The sequence below is a fragment of the Halichoerus grypus genome, chromosome 1, assembly GCF_964656455.1.
Source record: "Halichoerus grypus chromosome 1, mHalGry1.hap1.1, whole genome shotgun sequence".
Taxonomy (NCBI): Eukaryota; Metazoa; Chordata; class Mammalia; order Carnivora; family Phocidae; genus Halichoerus; species Halichoerus grypus.
The window spans coordinates 215,589,170-215,613,770 of record NC_135712.1 but is presented as its reverse complement, the minus strand read 5'-3'; the positions used below and the strand labels follow the sequence as shown (position 1 = coordinate 215,613,770).

Here is a 24,601-nt window from a genome sequence, read left to right as displayed (position 1 = left end):
CCCTCCCCCTGCTTGTGCTCTCTTGCTCTCTCTGTCAAATAAATAAAATCTTAAAAAAAAAGAAATTCGTGTTCACAATTTGAGGTTTCTAATGTGTTCTGCTGAGCATCCTTATCCTGGCAGAATGTGGAGCCCCCGGCGGTGGGCAGGTGCGGGCGGGCCTCTGGCAGGTGCAGGTGCCCGAGATCCGGAGCCGCTGGTCGTCCATGCAGGTCCTGTGTGTCGCCTCTCCTCTCCTCCCTGCTAGGATTTACCCTTGACATTTCCCACACTAAAGAGTTTCACGAATCAAGTATGAGCTGTGTTAGGTGGGACGTAGTCCCTCTGAAGGGCTGCTTGGAATAAGCCGGAATTGAGTGTCGGGACACTGTGAGCGGAGGCCTCCCCTCGGGTGGGCTCGTGGGACAGGTTCGGACTTCAGAGCCATTGTGGCCAGATGGGAGTTTACCGAGCCGACCCCGCGGAGGACTGGTCTTCCGTGAGCGCACTGGTCCCGCAGGCGAATCTTCACTGCTGTGTCTTTTGAGGGGGAACCCAGAGCCGGGAACAGAAATGGGGGTGAAGGGGGGACAGAGTGTTCTGATGGTGGGGTGGGTCTGCACCCCAGGGAGACCTTAGAGACACTGTCAGGAGGGGAAAGGGAGTGTCCTGGCATCGAGGGGTGGGGCTGGGATGCTGCTCAGCATCCCCAGTGCCTGGGACCCCCCCAGGCAGTGACTGGCCCCAAATGACCTTGGTGTAGCGGGGAGAGACTCTGGTCTAACAGCTTAGGGAAAAAGAGACAAACCCATAGAGCAGGACATTGCGTTCTGTGGTCGTGTCAGGCTGCAGTGACCCCGGACCCCCCCCCAGGACAGAAATCGCCCGGCCGGAGGGACACCAGGTGTGGGGCACAGTGGGAGTCTCAGCCATGAGTCCCCCCCACACACACTGTCTTCTCTGCAGCCTCGGCCCCTTGGCAGCCACCAGCACTTGCAGTAAGCGCATCTGGACCCCGGGTGAATGCAGACCCCACCGCTCCAGGCTGCAGCGAGTCACAGGAGACCGTGCTCAGCAAGAAGAAGAACCTCTCCCAGGTACACTGAATCCCGTGACGTGGTGAGCTCCACGCTCCACCTGCTTTCCAAGACTGGTACGTCCCCGGTGTCCATCGACAGATGAATGGCTAAGCAAAATGTGTCCATCCATACACTGGAGTGTTATTCAGTCTCAAAACGAAGGAAATTCTTAAGGACTGACTCAACTCAATGCCCCAAACCAAATAATCCAATTAAAAATGGGCAGAAGACACGAACAGACACTTCTCCAAAGAAGGCATACAGAGGGCCAACAGACACATGAAAAGATGCTCCACATCACTTGACATCAGGGAAATACAAATCCAAAACCACAACGAGATACCACCTCACACCAGTCAGAACGGCTAAAATTAACAAGTCAGGGAACAACAACTGTTGGCGGGGATGCGGAGAAAGGGGAACCCTCCTACACTGTTGGTGGGAATGCAAGCTGGTGGAAAACAGTATGGAAGTTCCCCAAAAAGTTGAAGATAGTGCTACCCTATGATCCAGCAATTGCACTACTGGGTATTTATCCCCAAAATACAAAAACACCAATTCAAAGGGGCACATGCACCCCAATGTTTACAGCAGCATTATGTACTATAGCCACACTGTGGAAAGAGTCCTAATGTCCATCAACTGATGAATGGATAACGGTGATGTTATATATACACAACGGAATATTACTCAGCCATCAACAAGAATGAAATCTTGCCATTTGCAACAACGTGGATGAACCTAGAGGGCATTATGCTAAGTGAAATAAGTCAGAGAGAGACAAATACCACAGGAGCCCACTCATATGTGGTGTCTAAAAAACACCATCAACAAACAGATTCTCAACCACAGAGAACAGAATGGTGGCTGCCAGAGGGCAGATGGGGGATGGGCGAAGCCCACGAGGGGGGTTGAGAGCTACAAACTTGCAGTTATAAAATAATTCATGAAGGGGGCGCCTGGGTGGCTCAGTCATTAAGCGTCTGCCTTCAGCTCAGGTCATGATCCCAGGGTCCTGGGATCGAGTCCCGCATCGGGCTCCCTGCTCGGTGGGGAGTCTGCTTCTCCCTCTCCCTCTGCCTCTGCTTGTGTGCTCTCTGTCTCCTTCTCTGTCAAATAAATAAATAAAATCTTTAAAAAAAAAAGACATTCTGAATAAAATAATTCATGAAGATCAAAAGTACAGTATAGGGAATATCATCAATAGCATCATAATCATGCCGTATGGTGATGGATGGTGAGTACACCAAGGACATCCTGCCACCTGCCACGACGTGGAGGGACCCCGAGGACACCAGGCTCAGTGAGAGGAGCCAGACCCAGAAGGACACATCCCGCAGGACCCCACTCCCAGGAGGTCCCCGGAGGAGTCCCGTCCACACAGACAGAGAGGAGAGGGTGGGAGCCGGGGCTGGGGCGGGGGGTGGGGAGTCCGTGCTTCGTGGGGACAGAGTCTCCGTGTGGGGAGATGGAAAGTTCTGGAGACGGAGGGTGGGGGTGGTTGCAGGACGGTGTGAGTGTGCTTCACGCCACTGAGCTGTGCGCTTAGAGATCGTGCAGGACCCCACAAGGCCCCACATGACATTCAGTTGTCACCTCTCCTTACGCCCTTCTGGGCTGAGACATTTGCTCAGACTTGCCTTGTTTGGGAACTCCTGGGCAGTCGTGGGCAGCACTGGTTGGGTATTTTGTAGGACACCCCTCAACTGAGATTTGCTGTCTTTCTCATGGTTATGGGTTACGAGTTTTGGGGAGGAAAGTCACAGAAGTAAAGAGCCTTTCTTACCCAATCACACCGAAGGTCTGTGCTCTCAGTAGGATGGTTAGGACTGATGTTGACCTTCATCACCTGCCTGAGGTAGTTGAAAACGGTTTCGAGCTCTCAATCCACGGAAATAGGTGAGGTTTTCTCCGCTGACAAATCTCAACTTCTCTTTGCAGACGGGAGAATAATGAGATGTATTTTTTTTAAAGATTTTATTTATGTATTTGAGAGAGTGAGAGAGCGCACGCACAAGCAGGGGGAGCGGCAGAGGGAGAGGGAGAAGCAGGGTCCCCACTGAGCAGGGAGCCCGATCCGATGCGGGACGATCCCAGGACTCCGCGATCACGACCTGAGCCGCAGGCAGACGCTCCACCCACTGAGCCACCCAGGCCCCCAGCGAGATGTGCTCTGACAGTCAGACGTCTGCTGCCTGGCCGCCTGTGTCCTTCACCGTGGGACCTCGTTCTGCCTCCCCACCTGATCGCCTGCCTCCCTCAATCCACCCTGCGAGCTCCTGGAGGATGAGAAGGACGCCCACCACCACCGAGGAGAAAAACGCTGTTTAATTGAAAACAACAACAACAACAAGCCAGTGAACTGGAGTGCTTTCTGCTGCTGGGGACGGTGGCAAAACTCTCCCGGACGGGGGTGTTCAGGTTGCCCTGTGTCCCCTCCAACACCGGACTAGGCCAGATCTGGTGTGAGTAAAAGGAGAATCAGTGCTTTGCGGCGCCCTGTCATTTACTCAATCAACAAATATTTTGGGAGCGCCTCCTGTGCGGGCGCTGAGCCGCTGGGCCGGGGCCGGTCGGCGGAGAGAGGTGAGAAAGGGAGGCCTGCTTGTGCCCTGCGGGGGCCCACAGCCCGGGGCTGAAGGACGATGGTGTCCGCTCAACACAGACGGCGCTGAGCGCCGGGCCCCACGCCGCGGAGGGCAGGGCGTCATGTGCAGTCTCGGCCGCGCGGTGGCGACAGAGGACCGGCTGCTCCGCTCCCACCTGGTCGTGGGCGGGGCCTGCACTGGGGCTGGTGCAGGGGGTCCCCCGGGGCAAGTGCGCTGGGGGGCTTTCAGCTTCGTGCCCACCCACTCCTGGTTATGGCAAGAAACAGGCCTCAGTGTGTATCAATAAATTGTGCACTTAATTCTGGTTCATGTTCCCAACCCATGTCCCGTTAGCTTGGCCTCACCTTTACCTGCCAGGCAGAATTTCAGAGCCAGGGGATGGAGCTCTCCGGTACACGCGTCTCCCTGTGAATCAATGGATTGCTCTCTCTTCCAGCTCCACTTCTTACCAAATTCAGCAAATAAAAATACGTCCGGTTAAATCTGAATTTCGGGTAAGTAACCAATCATTGTTAGGAAGAAGGAGGTCCCATGCAAAATCTGTGAGATATTAAACAAGATTCGTTGTTTACCTGAGGCTCAAATTCACTGGTGTCCTGTATTTTCAGGGGTGACATGCTTCAGCTCCGGCCACTGGGAGCTCTTTCAGATGGCAGCTCCTGGGTCCCTTGGACTCGCCCTATCCTTGTGGGCTTCTTGAGCATGTACTTACTTCCTGACACCACTAGATGTCTTGGCTCATTTTTTTTTTTTTCCCCTGTGCAGGCAGGCCATAGGGTCAGCCGTGTCTGCAAGGGTTTGGGGTAACTCTACCCCAGCCATGCGAGTCTCCTGGGAGTACTGCACAACTCACCATAAACTTGGCCGCTTAAACCATTCACACTGACTCTCTGACAATCTGGGTTCAGAAGTCCTAAAACCCCGGCGTGGGCAGGGCTTGTCCCCTCCCAGGGCCCCAGGGAGACCCGGCTCCTGCCTTTTCCTGGCCCGCAGCACCCCCTCCATCCTCACCCCCAGCAGTGCGGGGTCTGCCCATCTCTGGGACTCCCACCCTCTGCCTCCCCCTCGTGAGGACCTCGTGAGGATGCCGGGCCCCCTGGGAACCCAGGGTCACCCCCTCCTCCGTGGCCTTTGTTGTTTTAGGGACACTCTGATCAGGACCTCTGCACACACACACTTACCACAATTTCTAGGCACTCTGGCCTTCCTGCTTCCCTGGATTAAAAGTATTTCAAAGTTTGCATAGCCAAGTACTTTCCCTAGATGCTTTCCCTTTTTTGTCTGTGGCTATTTAAATTTAATTAAAACAAAATTAAAAGTTCAGTTTCTGAATTGCACAAGCCACATTTCAGATGTCCAATCACTTGGTGAGGCTGGCAGCTCTTGTAATGGAGAGTGCAGATCTAGAACATTCCCATCATGGTCCCATTATTAGACGATGCTGGACCGGAACATTCTAGAGTGATGCTGTTCAATGTAGGAGCCGTCAGCCAATGTAGGAGCCATCAGCCATCCACTGAAGGCCAGCAGGGGCTGGTGTGGCTTTCCCCTTGTATAGGGGAGGCTCCAGGGACGAGGCAGGCTGTAGCAAAAATGGGGGCTGCCCTGAAAGACCTGACTGGGGTGGATGAGATGGAAGGAGTCCCAAGGGCATGTTCCAATTAAGCATTTCAACCTTGTCTCCCATTAGTTTAACCTGTCCCTCTGACTACTCTTTGTTCCCTGAATGTGACCAGTGATCCCATATCACTTCCAAGTCTTTGCCACATTGTCCCCCCACCGACCAATCAACCCCTCTATCTAACCTTCCCCTCAATTTCCAAGCAGAATTCATCTCTCCTCCTCTGAAGTTCTGACTTATCCACGCATCATTCATCCATCATCCATCCATCATCAACCCATCATCCTTCCATCCATCTATCCAACCATCATCCATTACCATCCATCCATCATCCACCCATCCATCATTCACCCATCCATCATTCATTCATCCATCCATCCATCCATCCATCCATCCAGCATCCATCCATCCATCCATCCAGCATCCATCTATCCATTACCCATCCATCCATCCATCCATCATCCATCCATCCATCATCCATCCATCCATTATCCACTCATTATCCATCCATCCATCTGTCTGTCCATCATCCATCCATCCATCCATCATCCATCCATCCATCCATCCATTATGCATCCATCCATCATCCATCCATCCTTCCATCATCCATCCATCATCCACTCATTATCCATCATCCATCCATCCAACCATCTGTCTGTCCGTCATCCATCCATCCATCCATCCATCTATCCATCATCCACCCATTATCCATCAACCATCCATCTAACCATCTGTCCGTCCATCCATCCATCCATCCATCATCCATCCATCCATTACCCATCTATCCATCATCCATCCATCCATCCATCATCCATCCATCATCCATCCATCCATCATCCACCCATTATCCATCATCCATCCATCCAACCATCTGTCCATCCATCATCCATCCATCCATCCATCCATCATCCATCCATCCATTACCCATCTATCCATCATCCATCCATCCATCCATCCATCATCCACCCATTATCCATCAACCATCCGTCCAACCATCTGTCCGTCTATCCATCCATTCATCATCCATCCATCCATCCATCATCCACCCATTACCCATCTATCCATCATCCATCCATCCATCCATCATCCACCCATCCATCCATCCATCCATCATCCACCCATTACCCATCATCCATCCATCCAACCATCTGTCCGTCCATCGTCCATCCATCCGTCCATCATCCATCCATCCATTACCCATCTATTCATCATCCATCCATCCATCATCCATCCATCATCCATCCATCATCCATCCATCCATTACCCATCTATCCATCATCCATCCATCCATCCATCCATCACCACCCATTATCCATCATCCATCCATCCACCTGTCTGTCCATCATCCATCCATCATCCATCCATCCATTACCCATCCATCCATCCATCATCCACCCATTATCCATCTATCATCCATCCATCCATCCATCCATCCATCCATCATCCATTCACCCATCATCTATCCATCCACTCACTATCCATCATCCATTCATACATTCACTCACCATCTACCTATTCATCCATCCACCCAACAAATACTGAGCATCTTCCAGTTTCCAGGCACTGTTTGTCCTTCTCCTGTTCGGTTTGTTGGGATTTTCCTGGCCTCAAAGGGTTATATCTGAATGATCCCCTCCAGAGTGTATTCAGCTGAGGGCAGAGATGGAGGGTGGGGACTCCTACAGACCAGCATTGAATATCTGCCAGGCTTTGTACTCAGCTGCAGATGATTAAGATAAGAAAACTGAGGCCAGGGAGATAACATGCCCAGGGGCATGAAGCAGGAAAGTGGTTGGCCAGGATGCGACTCCGATGTCTGTCTCTAGAGCTCCTGGTTTTCCCTACACATGGTGGGCATGAGGTGACATATCATTCCTGTCCCAGGGACTTGCCAGGGATACACATGGTCATGCAGGTGACATAGCATTCCCACACTGAGCCCACTTTGTGGGTGGCTCAATCTCACAGATGGGAGAACTACGGGCTTATCCTTCATCATCTCTCTGAAATCTGATGAGACCCAGAATAAAGGCCTTCTCAGAAGACACTGGACAAGGGTCACCTCGATGTGCTGAGCCCATGAACCAAGAGAGACGAGTAACAAGGGCAATGGAAGCTTGCCTCAGACTTTGGCTTCCCTGAGTGTGTCTAGTTGTGAAGAAGCTAAATGCACAGGGTATTTGCTTTGCTTTTGCTGAGCACCTCTCGCCCCAGGAAATGCTCCCCAGCTCTCTGGCCAGGAATATGGTCTCTGTAGGTGGTTATGAATTTGAGTTACTCCAGCTTACACTGGCTTAAGCAAAACAGGAGAGTTTACTGGCACTCATAGCTGAGAGGTTGGGATGCTCTGCCTTCAGGCACAGCTGGATCCAGGGCCTCAAATGGCCAGCTTGAGAGTCCACCTCTGGCCATCTCTCAGCTTTCCCCAAGGGCACCAGCAACTCTGGCCTCCTGATGATCGGCTTCACAACCCCTCAGTAGGGAGCGAGCACATCCCTCAGACATTTCTGGACAGTTCTAAGACAGAATGTCCTCAGATCAGGCCCTCCCCCATTGCATCTTACAGAAACCCCTTGCTTGGGCTCCAGCCCCCACCTCCTTCCCAAGGACTTTCAACCCCCTTGATGTCCTGTCTTTCCCTCGACCCCTCAGCCCCTCAAGGGACTGCTTTCTCTTTCTCTTTGTGTCCAAAATGTCAGGGGGGTGGTCTCCACACTCACCTCCACTGCCTCCATAACCTCCTGCAGGGTGAGGGCTATGGTCTAACTTCACCCCAGCTCACCAGGTGCCACGGCAGCTGTGTCCACCCCCACCCCCCACTGAACTGTGGGCCAGACCCCAGGTTCCATGTTGCCCACAGACCCGCACTGGTTCCCGTGGCCTGCTGTAACAAATTGCCACAAAGCCGGTGGCTTAAAACAACAGGCATCTGTTCCCCCACTGTTGGCTTCCTCTGGAGGCTCCAGGAGAAGGTCCTCCCTGCCTCTTCCAGCTTCTGGGGGCTCCAGGCGCCGCTGGGCTTGCCTCCATTTTCTCTCTGTGTCTGAGTCTTGAATCCCCCTCTGCAGGTCTTTTATAAGGACACTTGTCATTAGACTTAGGGCCCACCCTCATTTAGGAGGAGCTCACCTCAAGATCCTTAATTATATCTGCAAAGACCCTTTTTCCGAATAAGGTCCATTCACAGGTTCCGGGGCCATGATTCAACTGCTCCACCCACGATCTTCACCAGAGCTGGAAGTGTGGAGTATCCCCATTTCACAGATGGGGAAACTCCAGCCAGAGTGGGCTGGAACCCCAGGTATGTGTGGCTCCTTGAGACTCACCCCAGGTCCTGCAGCCTCCAGGGGCTGCTACTCAGCTGGAGAGGCTGACGTGGCCACCACTCACCGGAGACAAGGCCCATGGGGTGCCCCATCCATCTGCCCCCTCCTGTTGCCCCACCTGACGTGTCTTCCTGACCCCCTCGCCTCCTCTTGGAGGCCCTCCCGGTCGCTCCACCATGCCTTCCTAGTTTTCCTAGCAGGCTGTGTTCTGCAGACCCCTCCTCAGTGCCCACTCAAGCCAGCAGCCTATGGGCCCCTGGCTCCCCAGCTTGTCTCTGGAGCAGTCCCATGCCTCCACTCACTCCAGAGCTTTCTTCCCCTCCTTGGGAACTTTGGTGGCACCTGCTGACTGCAGGTGGTTCAACCCATAATCCCACAGACCTGACTCCAGGGCCAACCCCACCCTGAATTGTCCAGTGGCCCCATGGGCATGGTCCTCTGCTCCCAACTAGACCTGGTGAGGGAGGGATGGCATGTGTAGTCATCACTCACATGTCCTTCGGAGACTGGGAGGTGTTAGAACCCATCTGGGAGTGGATTTCCAGACCTCAGTTTCCCATTCTGCACAACGGGACTGGGAGTCCCCTCCCAAACACACCACAGAGCCTGGCACCCCTCCCTCCACAGTGGCCACAGCAGGCCCCATGGTTGTCTGGCCCCTGGAATGTAGGGGACCTGAGCCTCAAGAAAAGGGCGGGTCTTGCTGCACCACCTTCCCCTCCAGACCCAATGCCTCATCTGGAACTAGGCACAGTGCTGGGCTTTTAGAAGAGCCTGGGCTTGGGCATGGGGTATCCCGAGTCCAAATTCCTTTATCTGGAAGATTAGGGGGTGAGGGGGCTAGCTCTGAGCACCCCTCCCCCGGTCCTCCCTCTCCCATGCCCACCCGCCCCACACCACGCCAAGGGCTCACATATAGTAAAAAGACTTTATTAAGAAGGCTTTGAAGTCAAAAAATAAAACTCTTGATACAATTTTCTGAACCCTTAAGTCAGCTCAGCAAATATATAATCAGTAATTTAGCTGTGTAAGATTAAAGGTCCATTACTTTATTTAAAATAAAATATATTTTAGTTCTTAAAATTTATTCCATAAAGTACATATTTCCCTATAAATTCCCTACATATACACAAGAGGTAAAAAGTAAAAGTTTAAAAAAAACACAATTTAAAAAAATTTAAAAACTGACAAAAGAAACCACAGCAGAAGGGGATTAATAATTAAAAACAAAAAGTTAGAAATTTCTGGTTGGGTCCTCCCCTGCCCCCCCACCCCGCCCCCTCCAGCCTGTCCCGCCCCCCACCGACATACAAAAGGGTAACAGGTTAGCCCCCGAGAGGGAGTAAAAATGTCGCCATTCTCCTGGAGGGGATTCACTGAGGCTGCGGCCACCTCCGAAGCCAGGGCTGTCGAGTCAGAAATCCAAGTCCCAAAGGACAACGGGGAGTTGTAAAAATCGCGTGTGTGTATATATATATATATATATATATTTTTTTTTTTTTTTTTTTTTTCTTAAAAAGATCACCCTGGGGGGCGGGGAGTCTTAAATAAAAAGTGCAAGCAGACCTTTTCTCTCTGTTTATTTTAACCTGTCGACTCAATACTGTTTATTTGTTAAGAACTGAGATGCCGTCGGGCAGCCGTCTCCACGCCTGGGACCAAGTTAAAGCTCGTCTGTGAAGGCTGGCCCCGCCGCCCCCGCCGCCCCCGCCGCGCCGCCCCCTCCGCGCCGCCCCCCGGGCCTGCGGCGGCCGCCGAGCCGCTAGGAAAAGATATGAATGGCCTGCGTGGCAGGCGTGCGGCAGGCCGGGCACTCAGGCTCGCTCTTGCCGCAGATGCGGACGGCGCAGTCCATGCAGAAGAGGTTGTGGCCGCAGGGCACGAGCGCGGCCATCACCTCGCCCTCCGCGCACACCACGCACTCCCGCGCCAAGGCCGGGGTGGGGGCGGCGGGGGTCGGGGCGGCCGACGACGCGGCCGCTGGGGGCTTGCGGCCGCCCTCGGAGGCACTGGAGTCCAGGGGGGGACACGCGGAGGCCGAGGACCCGCTGGGCAGCGAGGTGGCCGCGGAGAAGCCGGCGCCGCCGGAGAAGGACGACAGGGCGCCCTGCGCCGGCCGCCAGGCCAGGGCGCCCACCGGGTCCGGGGCACCGCGGCGGGCCAGCGGGAGCTCCAGGGCCAGGCCCCCGGGCTCGGGCAGCGTGGGCGAGTGGCGCGGCGTGCCGGCCCCGCTGCTGCGCCGGGCGCCCGGGGCGGGTGGCGCGGGGGCCCCGTTGACCGCCGAGCAGCTGCTGAAGGCCGGCAGCGGCGCGGCCCGCTCGAAGGGCGCCCAGATGGTGGCCGCGGCGGGCACGGTCAGGTCCAGCGCCAGGAAGTCGAAGCCGAAGTCACAGTCCTCGGGGGCGGGCGGCCCCGACGGGGCCCCCGGGCCATCCCCGCCGAAGGCGAAGCCCCCGTTGCCCGAGCCTCCGTAGGGGCTGGCAGGGCCCGCATCGGGCACCGGCGGCCCCCCGCGGCCCCCCGCGTAGAAGGCCTCGGGCCCCCCGGGGCCCCCCAGGGTCCCATCCCCGCGGAGGCCGGCTGTGGGCGCGGGGGGCCGCCGCCCAGGGTTGGGGGCCTTGGCCCAGAGGCCGGCGGCCGTTCCGAGCAGGTCCAGACAGACGTCAGTGCCGTTGGCATGGAAGTCACTGTCGGGGCCCGCGTCGGTGAAGGCGCCCGTGCGCAGCGTGATGTGCGCCTCGATCTCCTCGCGCGCCCGGTCCACATTCTCGGGCATGCCCGTCACGGCGAACACGGGCTCCTTGTCGCGCCCGGGCGTCACGATGTACGTGTGCGTCCGCTGCTGGATGCGCTTGATGGTGGCGCCCTTGGGCCCCACCACCAGCCCCACCACGCGGTAGGGCACGCGCACCTGGATGGTGGTCTGTCCCGGCAGGTTGGGCGGACCCTGCGCGGCGCCGGGCAGCCCGCCGGCCTTGCTGCGCGTGGCGCGGATCACGGAGAAGTGCTCGGCGGCGGACAGGATCTCACGCTTGGCCATCTCCACGTCCTCCTTGCGGCCGGTCACGATGAACACCGGCTCCTCCCCGCGCACCGGCGTCTTGATGTACGTGTTTGTCTTGGCACGCAGAGCCTTGATCTTGCACCCTGGGGTGGTGGTGGGGGGGAGACACAATGAGGACGCGGGCCCCCACTTCTCTGCCCTACCCACCCCGGGCTTTATCAAACACACAGCTCTCCCGTTTCCTCTCCGGTCCCAGACTTGGAGGTGGTGGTGGGTTTGGCAAGAAGGCAAGGAGGACCCATTGTGGACTGAAGAGTGAAATTCACGGCCACCTGGTACTTGTGAACAGGACCATATTTGAAAATGTCCTACAGGTGTAATTAGTTAACAGGAGGTTGTACTGGAGTAGAGTGGCCCTGAATCCAGTGACAGGTGTCCTTCTAAGAGAAGGGACACAAAGACACAGAGAAGACAACCCTGTGAAAACGGAGCCACAGATGGGGACACCAGGTCTGCCGGCCGCCAGAAGCCGGGAAAACTAGAACGGCACAGGTGGTCTCCAGAGCCTCTGGAGGGAGCGTGGCCCTGCCGACACCCTGACTTTGTACTCCCGCCCTTGGATCTGGGGGAGCGTTCGTTTCTATGGTTTCCAGCCATCCAGTGTGGTAGGTCACTCCTAGGACACGAATGCACGCCCCTCACACCAACTCCCCAGCCAATGGGCAGGACAGCCCAGGGTCAGACTGTGGAAACGACCTAGGATTTTCTCCTGACCAACTGACCCTCCCCAGCCCAAGGGGAGCCTAGGTCTCCTGCACCCTAACTCAGGTCACCTCCAGAGGCCCTGATGGCCCCCCTCCCCCCGTCTGAGGGGACGCTCATGGACACAGCTCTGTGGTTTGTCACTGGCTGGGCTGGGGCCCTGACCTGGTGGAGGGGGTACAGGGGGATCCGCGTGTGGGGTGGGGTTAGACGCAGGGGCTTCGATGGGGGTGCCGGTCCGCGGGTCTGATACCCCCACCCCCACCCCCGGGGCCTTCTGAGACATCTTAAGTCTGGCCCACGAGTCTGGAAGACCCACCCCCCCCACCCCCCCCCCGACTCTGGGGCGCCTGGAGCGACACAGGGACATTGTTTCTCCGAATACAGAGGCCGGCACAGAGAGAACAGTGTTGCTAACTTCTCCCGGAGCAGAAGATAACGAAGTTAGCGGGACCAGCTCGGCTGCTAGGCGGGAGGGAGCACTGGGAGACAGGAGGGGGCGTCTGGGGGTGGGGGGCAGCCTCACCCTGACCCCAAGGACAGCAGCCCCATCCAGGGCTTTGAGCAAAAGCAGAGCCGAGCTCGCGAACGGGTCAGAAAGCCCCAGGGAGGGTGGAGCGCGGGGCACGGCGGCTTCCATTGCATCTCCTGGGCCCTGAGCCGCTGCCCCCGCCCCCCGCCCGCCCGGTGTCCTCCCTGTGGGTGGCAGCGTTGTCTCACTGGGGACCCCCCCAAACCCACCCTGACCTGGAGCTGCCTCCTCTTCTGCCTGGATGGCTCCCTCCCCACTTGGCAGCTGGTGGGAAAGCTTTCAAGTCACAAGTCAGTCCTTCCCTCTCCTGCAGCTCCCCTGCCCTGCCCTCCCTGCCCCCCCATGACCTTTCCCATCTGCAACCGTGCCTGCACCCCTTCTCTGCATCAAGTCACAGCCCAGAGCCCCTTCCTCCAGGAAGCCCATGCGGACTAGCCCGGGGCCCCAGCACACACTTCTCAGTTCCTCTGTGTGACTTCCCTAACTCCCCAAGGCCGGAGGGCTGTAAGAAAGGGCCAGTGTGCTGGGATGACCTGGCCACTCGAAGCCCTGTCCTGCACCTCCGTTTCCTCCCCAGGAAGAGAAGGGCCCAGACCCGGCACCCCAGGCAGGTGCGCTGCCGTCGTGACCCTCGAAGGCAATTGGCGGAGGACCCTCACCTCACCTGAAGTGTTCGCTCCCCGCAGGTCCATGTGGGGGACAGGGAGGCAAGGCCAGGAGAAAGGGCGGGGGATGAAACCCAGGGGTGCACCCTTGTTCCCAGTCACACGGAACTGGCCCCCGTCCTGCCCCCTCCCGCAGGGTGGCCCTGGGTGGAGCCTTCCAGGGCCCAGAGGAGACTAATTCACTGACTGCATTTTGGCTGTGATGCCCATCGACCCGAGCCCCACCCATACCCCGACCCTAGGAAGTGGCAGAGTTTGAGAGGGGGTGGGACTGCAGGTCCGGGAAATCGGGGTGGTGAGAGTGAACCGGGCCACACACCTGCCCTGGTGGGGATGAGCCAGAGACGCAACAGTGGGTGAGGTCAGGGGTCGAGCCCCATGCTCGCGGGGAACCCTGGGATTACCACTTATCGCTGGCGACAGGCTGAAAGGCAGACCCCTGGGCCTGGCCACCAGGACTCCAACTCAAGCAGGTGTGCCTGGGAATGGGGCTGACCACCCCCCATTTGGTCAACTCCCTTCTCTCTGCAGCTAGACCCTCCCCTCAAATGGGGGTGCCTTGGGTCCCCATGTGGAGCCTGGTCCCATCACTCATACGACTTCATTCTGGGGTCCTGACCCCCGTGTGCTGGGCACTCAGGAACTCGGGAGCTCCAGGTACTGCTCCCAGGAACCCCACACAGTAACCATGGGCTACACTTATCAACAAAACCTCAAAGCCATGAGGGGGAGCAAAAGGGCTCACCCTTGGAAGGATGCATGCCAGGAGAGGGCTCCTAGCTGAGGGCACAGAGATCTGGAAGCAGGACAGGGCTGGGACAAATCCTCACAATGACCACTGCCCCAAACCCAGTGGGGTGCTGTCCCCAAAGTGGGGCCAAACTGGGCTGCAGTCCTGGCTGGGCCACATCACAGCAGGGCGGGCCTGTGGGCACGGAGACCCCCCCCCCGACACAGGGAAGGTCTACGCTTGCCAACATAAGGGACCCCCCAACCCAGACTCACAGTGGATAAATAGGAACACCAAGGCCTGGACCCTGCTGGCGCCCTGTGGCGTTCCCCAGCTGCCAGAAAAAGCACCCAAGGCCCACAGGAGGAGGGCCAGGCACAGGGTCAGCGAGGGAGAGCCGTGAGCGCAGCAGGCTTCCCCCAGCTGAGGGGGGCCAGTCCGAGCGCACCTGCCCACCCTGAGAGCAGCAGAGACAGAGGGACCCCAGGTGCCTGCCGGCACAGGCCCACCACCGCCATCCTTCATCACTTGCTCCTGACCCAGACCTCCAGGCAGCAGGCAGGTGCTCACGACCCCGCCCAGCCCCACACGGACACCCCCAGCAAGGGTGCACGCTAACGGGAGACTCAGGAGGACCGGGCCCAAGGTCACACCCAGGGCAAGTGGGCACCAGCCTCCCAGGTGACCTTGGCGGACGCTTTTCGGAGTCTCCACTTTTCCTGTCTGTAAAGTGGGGCCGACTCCCCCAATCCTGGAGCTTTGGAAGGTAGGAAGTCCTCTCCTGAGCCACCTCTGTTCCCTGCAGCGCACACAGAGCCAGAGAGACTGAGGTTCAAACCCCAGCCCTGCCGACCCAGTTCTGGCCATGTCCCTGCCTCCTGTGATCAGAAGCTACAGACGACCTTCCCTGAGGGGTCTTCTGAGGCTCCCATGCAGGGCACCTTCCCGGCCACTCAGCCTCAGGGAGGAGAGAGAACTCCCAGAGCTTGTAATCACCTATCCTGTGCCCAGGCGGTGTAGGGACCCATTCGAGGATGGAAAAACCAGCTCAGAGAACAGCGAGCGAGCATCAGGGAAAGGGTAGACCCCAGGTCTGGGGGACTCTGGCCTGCCCTCTAGGGGATGGAGTGGCCCTGGACCTAGGGTTTGACAGAGAAGTTCACAACAAGCTGTGCCTTCTGCCCCGGCGAGAGCCAGGACGCTTAGAAGGGACAGGCTTCGTGTCCAGGAACCCCCAAGGTGGGAGACTGGACGAGTGACCGGAAGAAGGGAGGGGTCAGGATTGGGGCACAAAGAGTTTTCCAGGCTGAGCTTAACACCTGGGTGGGAGAAGATGGGAGCCACAGATGGTCCTAGAGCTGAGAGAGTCAAAGGCTGCCAAAAGGGCCAAGCTGTCCTGGCGTTCATGCTTCCCTCCCCAGGACCCCGCACCCACTTACAGGGTGCCGCTGTGCACCAGCCCGGGGCTGGGATTAGATCCCTCTTGCTGGAGAATCCTCACAAAAGCGCCCGAGGGAGGTGCTGTGCCCCCATCACAGAGAGGAGATCTCATTTGCCCAGGGTCACAGGGCCAGCCCCATCTGCACCCCCCACAGCCTGCCTTCCTGTCTACCACCAGCAAGACCCCAGGCTGGCACCCAATAAATGGGTGCCAAAAAAGCACCCCCAGGAGGTCGGGGTGGGGGCTAACCCCCCCAAGCCTGCTCCTCCACAACCAGATGCCCTCTGCTTGGCTCCTGCCACCACTGGGCTGGACTCAGCCTCTCTGAAGGACCCGCGGCTGTCAGAATACGCACAGGGAACACGCCCTCCTGCTCCACACTCCGCCAGCGGGCAGATCAGCCTAGTGCCTCTGGACAACAGCCCCCAGGCTGCGTTTCCATGACTGTCCCCCTGCCCTCGGCCGGCGTCTGCACGCTACGCACACAGCAGCGGTCCTGTTATACGTCCCAATGCAGGTGCGGGCAACTGGGGCAGGTAAGGGGCCGTGGCAGGTGGAGGAGACCGGTCAGGCCTGGAGTCCTGCTGTGCCTGCTCGTGGGAGGCAGCAGACGGGGCTCAGAGGACCACCTGTCCCCCCTCCCCTGGTCCTAACTCCTGGGCCCTCAGCCCAGCACTACACCTGGCCCTCCCGGTGTCCAGATGGGGGGAGGACATGTGATCGGCTGCACCTGCACCCAAAGCCAGAGGACTCACTGGCCAAACCACCCCTCCTGCCCAGAACTCTGAGAGGGCAGCGTCCTGAGCATCCCTGTGGTCCTCTGCACACACCCCCCCCCCGCAAGGTGGCAAAGGTGACAAGTCACCTTGCAGTTCAAGCCCCCCCCATCTCTGGCTCCTGTTACTGAGTCCCCAAAGGCCAGCCTGAGTGTCCTGCCGCTCCACCTCAAGCCCCGCCCAGACCCCACCCCAAGTTCTAGAACCTGGCCTCAAGCAGGGAGTGGAGAACAGGGAGGGGCAGGCAGAAGGCAGGGGAAAGTTGGGGCTGGGGGCAGCTGGCTAAAAGGGTAGGTGGGCGTGTGTCCGGAGGAGCACTGCCCACCACCCTCCTGCCTGCCCGCCCTGCAGCTCCAGCTCCAGGGCCAATGAGCTGCGGCCGGCCTGATGTCACCCTGCAAATCTCAGACTGGCTCTCTAACAAAGAGAACAATGGGCGGCCACAGGGACTCTGACAAAGCTGCTGCGGGACCCCCACACCCCGGGCCTGCTGCCCTGGGCCTGCCGGGGGGAGGCTAGGAGCTTGGACCTCAGGAGGGCTTTTACAGCTGGTCCTTAGGCATGTCCCCAAATCCCCGACTCGGGGCTGAGAGCGGGGTGGGGATCCTCTCTCATCCTGTGCTCCCCCCACCCCCAGTAGGGCCCCCAGGCTGACAAGTGGAGATATGCACCCTCTTTGTACGCCAAACTTCTCTCTTGACCCTGCCTGAGCCCCCCTGCCCCGCCCCCGAGCCACCCTCAAGCCCCAGCGAGCCCCGCCCCGTGCCTGCTTCGGGTGTCGATCGCCCACCGCCCAGCCCTGCCCCCTGGTTCTCGGGATGCCACAGCAGGTGGCCCAGGGCCTGGGCAGAGGCGCCGCACAGAGGGGCTTGACCCGGCTGGAGGCGCCCAGACAAAGGCAGCGGCGGGCCTGAGCGTGGAGGGGAGGAGCGCGGGCTGCGCCCAACTTTCTCGCGCGGCCCGCGGCAGGACAAAGGCGCACAGGCGGCCACCGAGGCCGGGGCCCACGCGGGGCGTGGCCAGGATCTGGCGTCCGGCCTCGAGCTGGGCTGGGGCGGCCCCCTCCCCAGGGCGCGCGACGCGGGGACCCCGGGAGTAGCGCCCCAGACGGCGGCCACTCACCCTGGCGACCCACGATCTCGGCGACGTGCTCGGAGCTGGGCACGGGCACGCACTCGGTCATGTTCACACTCTTCTTGCGGCTGCCGATCACGCTCATCTGCTCGGCCAGCAGCGTCGGGGGGCCCAGGGCCGCGGGGTGGGGCGCGAAGCCGGCGAACACGTCGGGCGGCGACTGCCGGGGAGGCGGCGGCGGCGGCGGGCTCACGTCGGGCTCCAGCAGCGCCAGCGAGGCCGGCGCCACGGCCTCGGCCACCGCGGGCGCGCCCGCCTCCGGCCCGTCGGGGGGCGCGGGCTCCGCCGCCGCCCCGCCGTCCGCGCCGCCCGCCGCCACCGCCGCCGCGCCGTCCCCGCCGCCCGCGGCCGCCCCCTCCTCGTCCGGGCCGCCCGCGCCCCCTAGCCCCAGCCCCGAGAGCTGGTCCAGCGCCAGGCGCAGCGCGGCGGCGGCGGCCGCGTCGTCGGGCGCGGCCTCCTCCTCGGCGCCCTCGGGCAGGGGCGGCGGCGGGGGCGGGGGCGGAGGCGGCGGGGGCGGGGGGCGCGGGCTGGGGTCGCCGCCGCCGCCGTCGGGCTGGCCGGTGGAACCGGGCATGGCGGCGCTAGCGCTCGGGCCCGCGCCCCCGCCTCTCGGCCGCCGGCCGCCCGCGCCGCCGCCGCCGCCGCCCGCGCCGCCGCGCTCCGCCTCTGAGAGCTGGGCCGCCGGCCGCCGGCATCCAGCGGCGGGGCGGGCGCGGCGGGGCGGGGCGGCGGCGCGGGGCTGCTCGGGCCGCGGGCGGCGGGGCGGCGGCGCGACTCTGCTTGCTCCTCGGCGGCGGGGGCTCGGCGGCGGCGGCGGCGGCGCGGACGCTGCTTCCCTCCCGCCCGCCCGCCGCCCTCCTCCGGCCGCCCCGCCCCGCCCCGCCCCGTGACGCGCGCGCGGCCAACAATGGGGCGCAGGCAGGGCGCACGCGCGCGCGGGGCGGGGCGCGGTCACGTGGCGGGACGCGGGGCGCGGGCGCGGCCGCAGGTAGGTGCCCGCGGGGCCCCCGGCGCCGCCCCCCCAACCCTCAGCTCGCGGTCCCTCCCGCGGCCCGGACCCGCGCGCGCCCGGCCCCGGGTGGGCGCCCCGGGGTGGGGGCTGCCCGAGCCCGAGCTTCGGCCACGTGGGCGGCGGAGCTTCCCGGCTTGGGCTGGTTTCCGCCGGCCAGAGGACCCTGTTGGTCCCGGGGCGCCGGGCGCCCTGCCTGCGTCTCCACCTCCAGAGCCCCCCTGCCCCAGCGGCCCTCCCTGCAGCTGCCGTTCGGGGTCTTCTGTTCTCCGCGGTGGGGGAAGGAGCTCTCACACGATCCATGGGCTGGGAGCAGGCTGGACCTCAGCCGGTGCATCTGCCCCAGTCTCCCAGCGGACCCCGGCGCGGGTTCCTTACTGGCTGGGGCACCTGGGGCGGAGGACACCAGCTGCCTAGGTGGGAGTGTGAGCGGCCTGCCCCTTCTGCCTGCCAGCCCCTCTCCCCCTGACCGGGGAACCCCATCCCCTGCCCCATGTGGCGCCTGAGCCTCCTGTGAGTTTTCCCCACCCGCTCAGACTGCCCTGACAGGTGCCTCTGATTAGGGCCCTCGCGCCTCCCTGCCTTGTTGCCGCTGCCTAAAATGTCTTTCCTGACCCCCCAAGTCACATCCAGCCCAAGATCCTCTCTCAGGGTCCCAGACTTCTCTTTTGTGCACTTGAACACTCGTGAGTCTTAATTACTTCAAAATAACTTATGTCTTGTCCCCTCCCCATGGGACCAAGTTCCCAGAGGACCTGGAGGGACCTGCAGATCTGCTGTGCTTTCTGGACACATCCCGGCACACCCTCCTTGTTACCCGGCCACAGGCCTTGTCCCCATCTCCCCCACAGAAATGTCCACTGGTGCTCCAGGCCCAGCTGGCCAGCCTCAGGTCCCCCTTTCCCGCCACCCCAGCACTCACCATCACTGCCTTTTGTCAGGGCCAGGCCTTGGTGCATGCTGATCCCCCTTCCTGGGGCCCCAGCCAGGGCGGAGGCAGGTGGGCTGCCCTTTGGGTGAGCTGGAGGAAGGAGAGGGAGAAACAAAAGGGAGCAGGGGGTAAGCGCTGAGAAGGGGGCTCAGGAGGGAGCTGGGGTAGGGAGAAGTCAAAACTGGAGGATAGGGCATTCGAGCCGGGCGAAGGGAGAATAATTTGGTGGTGACACAGCATGGTGTGCTCCGGGATGCGCTTCTGGAGGTCATGCAGCCACATATATGTGTTCCTCAAAGCACCCCCTGACCCCATCAGTCGCCGTGGAGAAGTCTTCAGATGAGCTGGGTGCCTTTCTGCTCCCAGGCCCCATACACATGTCCCTCCTTCTGGAGGTCTTGGGAGGGGAGGCAGCATCCGCCGATGGAGGAGAAACAAGGACAGAGTGGCCTGGGGGACCCTGCCCCCAGCTGCCGGCCGCCCCCTGGAGACACCAGCGTTCCTGGGGGGCGTGCAGGCTCTGCTCACACTGCGGGCATCCAGCCAACGGGAAGGTGACGGAGGAAGACAGAACGAGACAGGGCTTGGGAGTTAGCACGGTAGCCGGCATTAAAACTGGAGCAGGAAGTTGGAAGACTCAAGTTGGAGAAATCTAGAAAGTCAGGCAAAAAGACAAGTGAGAACTGGGAGAGGAGGGAGAAAAAACAGAGGAACAGTTCAAGAATCCCAGAGAGAGCAGAGGGGAAATGGAGGGAAGTTGTCCAAGAAATCATAGTAGGCGGTAGCCAAGAGCCCGCAGCTTGTCCTGGGAAGACGAGTTTGTGGAGCTGGGACTCCCGAGTGCTTCCAGGCCATATTCCGAACGATCAGGAAAAAGAAGGCCTGGGTTCCAGGGGAAAGGGATGGCTGACCCCAAGGTCTGAGTCAAGTGGGAGGAAGAATCAAGATGTTTCAGGCCAGTGAGGTCTTCACCAATCAGCTCAGCATCCTGCAGGATGCTCCCCAGCAAGACGAGGGAGGAAGTGAATGATGACACAGGTGCTGGCCCGGGGAGGCGAGTGGACTGGGACGGTGCCGAGCTGTGTGCAGGGGGCTCTGGAGGGTGCGGCTGGGGGACCGGCGAGCCTTTGGCCGTGGCCAGCCAGCCATCAGGAGCCAAGACTACTGCCAATTCCAAAAGGAGGCTGTTTGACAACAAGCAGATTAGGAGTCAGAAGAGAGAGGGGAACCGGGGCTCCACGGAGTCAGGATGTGCACATGCTGGCCTGTTGGGTGTCTGTAGGGATTGGGCAGGAATGGCCCTGTGGTGGCGCACTTGAGGGAGCCTGGGTGGCTCAGTCGGTGAAGTGACTGCCTTCGGCTCAGGTCATGATCCCAGGGTCCTGCTTCTCCCTTTCCCTCTGCTGCAGCTCCCCCTGCTTGTGTTCCCTCTCTCTGTCAAATAAATAAAATCTTTTTTTTTTTTTAAGATTTTATTTATTTATTTGACAGAGAGAGACACAGCGAGAGAGGGAACACAAGCAGGGGGAGTGGGAGAGGGAGAAGCAGGCTTCCCGCTGAGCAGGGAGCCCGATGTGGGGCTCGATCCCAGGACCCCGGGATCATGACCTGAGCCGAAGGCAGACACTTAATGACTGAGCCACCCAGGCGCCCCAAATAAATGAAGTCTTTTGAAAAAAATAAAAAGATCTGTAAACCAGTGACCGATGAGCAGTTTGCACACTGACGTATTTAGGAGGCAGAAGGTGGTGTCCGTGGCATGGTTTGAAGCACACCAGAAACAGGATGGAGTGAGGGATGGGCAGAGGTGGACGATGCCGCAGGTAAAAGGTGGGTGGCCAGCCTGGTGGGGGCTGTGCTGGCACTGTGTGTGTCTGGCCGCATCCCTGGCCCCCACTATGTGATTCCCGGAGCCACCAGCACCCCACCCCTGCACTTACTTTTCTGTGGTCTTAGCAAATTACCACAAACTGGGTGGCTTTGAACACCAATGTATTCTCTCCAAGTCCTGGGGCCCAAAAGTCCCAGGTCGAGGTATGGCTGGACCGTTGGCTCTCTGAAGACTCCAGGGAGGGTCCTTCCTGCCTCTGCCAGCTGCTGCGTGGCTGGCCATCCTTGGCGTCCCTTGGCTGTGGGCACATCGCCCTGGTGTGCGTCCGCGATCACGCAGCTTCTCCCCGTGCGTCTGCGTCCACATCTCATGAGGGTTCAGGACCGCCCTACTCCAGTGTGACCTCATCTTAACTAATCACATCTGCCAAGACCCTATTTCCAAGAAAACTCCCATTCCCAGGTTGAGGGTTGGGACATGGACAGTCTTTTCTGGGGAGACACAGTGCAACCCACAATACCTCCCCAGGCAGGACGACCAAAACCGTCCTCAGACAGAGTCCCTGGGTGCTGAGAACCGCTTACCCTTCCATGCCAGCCCGTGTGGCTGGTGCACGTGGTGTGCGGACGATGGTCATTGTCTGATCCGGCCGACTCTGCTCTGTGTCGGAGATCCCTCTGGTAGAGGGCTGGGATAACGTGCAGGCAGGGGACGGTGCTGGGAGGTGGTGTGGGCCCTGAGCGGCCTTCCCGAGGCCGGGTGGCGGCCCCTGGGCTGCACTTGTCTGTTTGCTGCATTTCAGAACCTTCCATGATAAAAAAAAACACAAAAACGTATTTTTAAGTTTTAAAAACTGTCCTTTGAGAGATGCATTTGGCGATGTCTGTAAATGAAAACAGCATGAAAGTCCCACGAGGTGGGGTGGGCCCCGGAAGTCGGCTTTCCCTTCTCTCTACTTTGACCTGCAGCAGGTGCTTGGGAATGTGAGGGAATTCGTGACGGGACCCCTGCTGGAGCTGCCTGGGGCTGGGGGGGCTGGTGACAAACCCCTGGGAGGCAGGGGTGCCAAGAATGGAGCAGGGCGTGCCAGGGACAGCCCCAGCAGCCCCACCCGCCGTGAACCCAGAGAACTGAAAATGGACTGAAGCAGACACACCCCCGTGTTCACCGAAGCCTGAACGTGTAGACAACCCAGGCGTCCATCCGTGGGTCCGCGGATACACGGTCCCCCACGCACCAGAGCATCACTGGGCCGCGAGCAGGAGCGAGGCACCCACACGCGCGGCCCCGGGGACAGACTCCGAGCCCACGACGCTCAGGGAGGGACCCAGACACGGCCACACGGGGTGTGAGTCCACGTGGGTGACACGTCCAGAACAGGCTCATCCGCGGACGGGAAGGGGGCTTGTGGGGGCCGGGGGCTGGGGAGCAAGAAGGATAAAAAGCAGCATGAAGGAAGATGCCAAAAGAAACCAACAAAACCAGCAAAAGAGGGTCTGCTCTGGGTTGCATGAGGCTGGGCATGGTTATTTTCCCTCAGGAGGATTTTAGTGATAGTTCACCTCTTTGTTTTTAACTTTTTTTTTTTTTGAACAGTTCTTCAAACGTTGGGGAAATGCTGTAATAGAGAGCAGAAACGCCGTGGTGGGGCTCCTGGGGCGCCCGCGGGGGGAGCCCGGGTGTATGCTCAGTGCTGCCCAAGCTGGGGGGGCAGCGGCGCCCTCCCTCCGTGGGCACATTTTGAAAGAATAAGAAATAGTCAAGGGGAAAAAATGGCCAAAGAATATAAAACCACAGAACCGTCTTCCCTGGACAGTTTCTATTTTCCACCTTGTCGCTTATCAGAATGTGTGCTGGGGGCAGTTTGGGGGTGGATGCAAGTTAAACTTTGCAAATCAGATGCTGTTGAGACAGTTTACACGCAATGAAACACAGCTTCCTCCCCCCCCAAGTGTTTATTTGAATTCCAGTTAGCTAACAGACAGTGTTATATTAGTTTCAGAAAACACACCTGTTTTTACTGTCCGACTGACTGATCAGCTCTGCTTGCCCAGGTCGACACCCCGGAAAGCTGTGTCCGCCCCCTTGCTGTTGGGCCTCCCCACGCCGCCGGCCCCTGGGAGCATCTTTGCCTCTTCTGCAGTTTCACGTTAACGGACTTGCTTTGCGCTGTCTCCCCGTGGCACGTTTCTTGAACTCAGCCTAAGTTAATGTTTGTCTTTTTTTTTTTTTAAAGATTCCTGGCCAGGCAGCTGCGTGTCCACACTGCGGGCCACCTGCTCTACCCACAGCCATTTGGGGGACCCTCAGGCTCCTTCCTAACTGTCCGAGGAATGGGATCTCTGCACACACTTCAGGTTCCCTAAGACCCTGAAATTTTCTTATTGTTAAAACTGAGAGATAATTCGTGTGCATCAAAGTTTGGTCTTTTAAAGTAGACCGTTGAATGGTTTTTAGTAAATTTGAGAATTTGTGCGATCATCACGACTGTTGGTCTTAGAACATTATCGTTACCCAAACAAGAAACCCCATCCCATGGGCAGCAACCCCCGCCCAGCCCTGGAGCCCCCAGTGCCCGCGCACCCACTTTGTCTCTGTGGATTGACCTCTCCTGACCTTTCACGTCCATAGGTTCGCACTCTGGCTGTGTGAGGGCTCCCCAGAGAAACAGGACCAGTAGGATCTAAGGAGAGATCTCCAAGGGGAGACAAGGGGACTGGCTCCCGTGCTTAGGGAGCCAAGCCGCAGACCCAGGAGGGCCCAGGGCGTGATTCAGTCCAGGAGCATGGTCAGCTCAGCTCTGGGAGAGGAGAGCAGTTTGCCCTTCCTCCACCCGGTGTCACGTTCGGGCCCCTGGTGAATGGTGCCCGTGTGGACGGGACGAGGTCTTCACTCTGTCCGCTGAAGAAATGCTCGTCTCTTCCGGACACAGCCACGGGCACCCCCAGAACTCACGTTTACCAGCTGTCTGGGTGTCCCTCGGCATAAAATTAACATCACATTGGAACAAAAAACCCACAGTAGCCTTGTGTGTCCGGTTCCCTCCCCAGACGTCCTGGGCTCAGGATCCGTCCCCAGGGCAGCGCATGTCCGCACCTCGCTCCTGTCCGGCCATTTCCGTTTGTTTGTTGATAGACCCTGGGGTTATTTCCACGTTTTAAGTGCCTGAATC

The 24,601-nt window shown here is 59.3% G+C and overlaps 1 protein-coding gene and 2 long non-coding RNA genes across 3 annotated transcripts; 1 reads left to right on the top strand and 2 right to left on the bottom strand.

Annotated features, from left to right (window-relative positions):
• Positions 1-9,528: 9,528 nt before the first annotated feature.
• On the bottom strand, positions 9,529-18,270 carry MEX3D (mex-3 RNA binding family member D). Its single transcript, XM_078058203.1, has 2 exons — positions 17,647-18,270; positions 9,529-11,761 (listed from the first exon to the last, which is right to left on the bottom strand). Exons 1-2 carry the CDS (start codon positions 18,230-18,232, stop codon positions 10,377-10,379), a joined length of 1,971 nt encoding a protein of 656 aa, XP_077914329.1. The 5' UTR covers positions 18,233-18,270; the 3' UTR covers positions 9,529-10,376.
• A 316-nt stretch (positions 18,271-18,586) lies between these two features.
• On the top strand, positions 18,587-23,910 carry LOC118538499 (uncharacterized). Its single transcript, XR_004918643.2, has 2 exons — positions 18,587-18,646; positions 23,666-23,910. It is a non-coding gene; the product is annotated as an uncharacterized LOC118538499 (long non-coding RNA).
• On the bottom strand, positions 18,619-22,682 carry LOC118538498 (uncharacterized). The gene is made up of 4 exons (XR_013442368.1): positions 22,586-22,682; positions 22,014-22,234; positions 19,590-19,688; positions 18,619-19,057 (listed from the first exon to the last, which is right to left on the bottom strand). It is a non-coding gene; the product is annotated as an uncharacterized LOC118538498 (long non-coding RNA).
• Positions 23,911-24,601: the final 691 nt, after the last annotated feature.